This window comes from Cajanus cajan, chromosome 2 (genome assembly GCF_000230855.2).
Source record: "Cajanus cajan strain Asha chromosome 2, NIPB_CcT2T_4, whole genome shotgun sequence".
NCBI classification, from domain to species: domain Eukaryota; kingdom Viridiplantae; phylum Streptophyta; class Magnoliopsida; order Fabales; family Fabaceae; genus Cajanus; species Cajanus cajan.
In genome coordinates, this window is record NC_138518.1 from 21,957,532 (window position 1) to 21,962,650 (window position 5,119).

At 34.5% G+C, this 5,119-nt stretch overlaps 1 protein-coding gene across 1 annotated transcript; it reads right to left on the reverse strand.

The window, feature by feature from the left end:
- Positions 1-2,643: 2,643 nt before the first annotated feature.
- Positions 2,644-4,621, reverse strand: LOC109790135 (polyubiquitin). Its single transcript, XM_020349246.3, has 2 exons — positions 4,469-4,621; positions 2,644-3,812 (listed from the first exon to the last, which is right to left on the reverse strand). The coding sequence occupies exon 2, from the start codon at positions 3,810-3,812 to the stop codon at positions 2,895-2,897; it is 918 nt and encodes a 305-aa protein (XP_020204835.2). The 5' UTR covers positions 4,469-4,621; the 3' UTR covers positions 2,644-2,894.
- Positions 4,622-5,119: the final 498 nt, after the last annotated feature.

Sequence of the window (5,119 nt, forward strand, 5' to 3'; positions counted from 1 at the left end):
ATCAGTATATATATATAATTTTTTAATATATTTTTGTGTGTTATAGTATTAATAGGAGTATCAGCCTACTTCACCAAAAACTAGGTCCCTCGAAATCTTGAATGCATTAACATTAACCCTCTCAAGACTATTTTTATTACAAACTCCAAACTTGAACTCAAGATTTTGAGGATTAGACAACTGTAACATCAGTTGGACTAATGATATACAATTACAAATTATTTTAATTCGTAATTTAAATCTTTTACAAACAATAATTTACAAAAAAAAAAAAAAATCATGTATAATTAATGCAAATTTGAAAAATATATGTTTTCTACGTTTAATTTCAACAAATATTTTATAATTACTTATTTTTACAATCTAATATAATATTTCTTTTTGTTACCATCTAAAAATCTAATTTAACATTACAAAATCGGCTTATAAAAATTGTTTCTCACTTGTATAATATTAATTTGGTCATATCATTAGTTGATGGAGGATTTTCAACACATACATCTCACGTCAAAGGCTAGACTTCACAAGCATGAAGTTTTGATTATGCATTAGACATTTGTAAGTAGTCTGATAACAATCCAGTATTAGGTGGCCTGATAAGCTCACCAATAATTACCACGGTAGTGGGTTAAAAATCTAATTTAACTTTATAAAATTAGCTTGTAAGAATTGTTTCTCACTTGTATATACTAATTTAATCATATCATTAGTTGATGTGAGATCTCCAACATATACCTCTCATGTCAAGGACTAGACTAGAGCTGTCAAAACGGGCCAACCCGGCCCATGTGGGCCGGCCCACCTTGACCCACTTTAAAAACGAGCCAACCCAACCCGGCCCACTTGTAATTTTTTCAAAAAAAATTTGGCCCGGCCCGGCCCACCACGGGTTGGTGGGTTATACGGGCCAGCCCACCAGCCCACCAAAAATTAAAAAAAAATTATTAACAAAATTCAAAATTTTAAATTAATTATAAATTAACATCATTAATAGTTATAAGTCATAATTCATCATACAAAATTAAATACAAATCATGATAAAAATTTAAAATAAAAATTTTCAATATATCATCATACAAAATAAACTACAAATCATATTCAAATTTTTATTGAAAAAAAAAATGGTGGGTTGGTGGGCCACCCGGCCCACCACGGGTTTAGCCCGGGTGGGCCGGGTCAAAGTGGGCCGGGTTGAAATATACCCACCTATTATAAAACTTCAATTTTTTTTGGCCCGGCCCAGCCCGTTTTCAAGGTGGGCCGGGTTGGCCCACGGGTCCCGGCCCACTTTGACAGCTCTAGACTAGACATTACGAGTGTGAAATTCTGTTTATGGATTGGACATTTTGCAGGTGGTCCAATAATGGTCCAAAAACAAGTGGCCTGATAAGACCACCAACAATTGCCAAGATAGTGGATTAAAATTTAATTTAACCTTATAAAATTGGCTTGAAAGAATTGTTTCTCACTTGTATACACTAATTTGGTCATATCATTAGTCGATGAGGATCTCCAACATATATCTTTCATGTCAAGGACTAGACATTATGAACATGAAATTTTGTTTGCGGATTGTCTATTTTGCGGGTGGTCTAATAACAAATCAATTATAGGTGACCTGATAAGTCCACCAATAATCGGCAGGATAATACGTTAAGAGTCTAACTCAACCTTATAAAATCTTCTTGTAAGAATTATTTCTCATTTGTAGACACTAATTTGGTCATATCAATGGGAGATCTCTAACACACACCTCTCATGTCAACGAGTAGACATCATGAGCATAAAGTTCTACTTACAGAGTGGACATTTACGGATAGTTATATAAGCCAACCAAGAATTGCTAGGATAGGATCTGATAACATTTTAAGAAAGTAGTTTAAAGTTTAACTCAACCCACAGAATTGGCTTATAAAGTAAAGATTATTTTTTACCTATATACATTAATTTGAACATATCACTAGTCAATGTAAGATTTCTAACACTTTTTTAAAATACTTTTAATATATCTAAATAATATTATATAAAAATATTAAATTAAAAATAATTTTTACCATTAATATAATTTTGAAAATGAATATTTTTTACCTATAAATTTAATAAGTATTGTATAATTATATAATTTAAATATTTAATGTAACATTTATTTTCCTTTTCTTTAAATATTTCTAATATCTTCAAATTGTATTATTTACATTACTTATATAAACCCGCACATTGCCTAATTGATGTTAAAGTTAGAACCATTTAACCATGGCCAAGTATTTAGAGGAAAGTGTTATCTAATTCGAATAAATACCCGAAGATTACTGAAAATGCTGAGAATTTAAACAGGAATAAGCTCTTGACTCAAGACTTCTGGTAACGGCAATAAAAGAAAGTATGACCTTGTACGCTTGCCCCTTATACTTTCTTTTATTCAAACAAATGCTGATAACAGTGTTTGTGAAAACTGAATTATACTTCCAAATGAAATTGGAATAAAAGGAATCATGCTAACAATTCTTGGAACTGAGCACTAGCGGCGATATATGAAATTAAAAGTTAGAAGGGCACAAATTTACAGAAATACCTTGGTTTAAAGGGGAAAGCAAAATATGAAATCTAATGTCTGCTCTCCAGCATAATACAGGAAACTTCAACTTACTTCCTCAAGCGGTAAATGATTATTCATATACTCAAATTCAGGGGCAAATAATGTAAACAGGTACAGTATGCATGCTTAATATCCGCTGCTAAAACCTAACATATTGAAAGTGCTAAATTTCATCAATTATAATAGCAAGTAGTCCATATTCATAAACAGAACTAAAACTGAATTATAAAATACATCAGAGTCAACCATAGTTTTTTCAAGGCTGCTAAAACTGAACATATACAGAACATTCTCAAACTTAAAATCCACCACGAAGACGCAACACAAGGTGAAGAGTAGACTCTTTCTGAACGTTATAGTCAGCAAGAGTCCTTCCATCTTCCAATTGCTTCCCAGCAAAGATCAACCTCTGCTGGTCTGGTGGGATTCCCTCCTTGTCCTGAATTTTAGCCTTGACATTATCAATTGTATCTGAACTCTCAACCTCCAAGGTAATTGTCTTTCCTGTCAAAGTCTTCACAAAGATCTGCATTCCTCCCCTCAGACGAAGGACCAAGTGAAGGGTAGACTCCTTCTGAATATTGTAGTCTGCTAGAGTTCTTCCATCTTCAAGCTGCTTTCCAGCAAAGATCAACCTTTGCTGGTCTGGTGGGATTCCCTCCTTGTCCTGGATCTTAGCCTTGACATTATCGATTGTGTCTGAACTCTCAACCTCAAGGGTGATGGTCTTTCCGGTTAGGGTCTTAACGAAAATCTGCATACCACCGCGAAGACGGAGCACCAAGTGAAGGGTGGACTCCTTTTGAATGTTGTAATCAGCCAAGGTTCGGCCATCCTCAAGCTGTTTCCCAGCAAAAATGAGCCTCTGTTGGTCTGGTGGGATGCCCTCTTTGTCTTGAATCTTGGCTTTAACATTGTCTATGGTGTCAGAGCTCTCCACCTCAAGGGTTATGGTCTTTCCTGTGAGAGTCTTAACAAAAATTTGCATTCCACCGCGGAGACGGAGCACCAAGTGGAGAGTGGATTCCTTTTGGATGTTGTAATCGGCAAGGGTTCGCCCATCCTCAAGCTGCTTGCCAGCAAAAATGAGACGCTGCTGGTCTGGTGGGATCCCTTCCTTGTCTTGAATCTTGGCCTTCACGTTATCTATGGTATCGGAACTCTCCACTTCGAGAGTGATGGTCTTACCAGTCAGGGTCTTAACAAAGATTTGCATCTACATTATACAATAAAGAAAACGAATCAATCTCCAAAATCACGAGTAAAAGCAGTGAACGGAAAGACAACATAAAACAAAGGACAGACAGCAAGATTATCCAACATCACCAATGCTATTTAAAGCCTAAGAAACTGAAGAAAAACAAAACAAAACACGTTCATCAAACCCAATCAAACAATCAATATATGATCAAAGAATACTAGTTACAAAAATAACGTGTATGTTTTATACAACAGACAGAGACCCAGACCAAAAGGAAAAGAAAATGGTAGAACTCGAAATCCCGATTCCGTTCAATAAATCAATAATATCAAATCCACAATAGACTAGAAAATGCCAATAACTCACACTCCCATATGTGACAAATTAAATATATGCCTTTATAAAACAGTTCTCAGAATCGCTTACAATCAACAAGTAATTTGAAACAAACAAGCCAAATAATCAAGAAAAGTTTCAAAAAAGACCCCAGCTTGCATGATTATTGAGACGCTAAAATCATGTACGATAATTATATTCGAAAGAATCTCCAAAACACGCAAAAAAAAAAAAAAAAAAAACCAAGATCAAAATCAAAAGGCTCGACAAATCCGATGATCGCTAAAACTCAACACAAAACCCTAATAATCGAAAATAAAAGAAGATGAAGGTACCTTCAAAAGGTGCGCTAAGGTTTTCCTTCTCTGCTACGAAAGAAATGAAATGAATATGCTCGGGTTGGGGAAGATTGTGGCGAGGGGCTTCCCTTTTATAACAAAAAACCCATGCGGTGCTTCGTCACGGCAACGATACCTTCTCCAATCACATTGTGACACGTGGATGTATTGGGACCCTGAAGTCGTGAACCGGTTGACACGGCAACATTTGGTATATGAGTCCTTTTCGGCAACTGATGAGGTGTTTGATGAAAAACGTTCAAACTTCAAACAATTTCTGGAATCTGCTGGCCGCCACCGAATATAAATAGTATAGTAAAGTTAAATTTATTGTAAAACTAAATCAATTTTTGCTGTAAGGTTTATTCCCCTTTTCAATAAATCACGTAATATTTTAATATCAAATTCAAATCTTTTTCCATTTAATTTTTATATATATTTCATTTTCTTCGTTATTATCGTCTAATGCCTAATGTTGCACCCTCCCACGATAATTCTTCTCTCTTTTAAAACTTTTATAAATAAATTAAAAATAATAATAAATATATCACTTTCTATATAATATTATTAAAATAGTTCAATTTTCCAATAATTACATTACTTCTATTAGGGATGGAAAAATAGGTCATGCCCCGTGGGCCGGCCCGA

Excerpts from the sequence above, each read along its gene's own strand:
- LOC109790135 (XM_020349246.3), bottom strand. The coding sequence starts at position 3,812 with ATGCAAATCTTTGTTAAGACCCTGACTGGTAAGACCATCACTCTCGAA.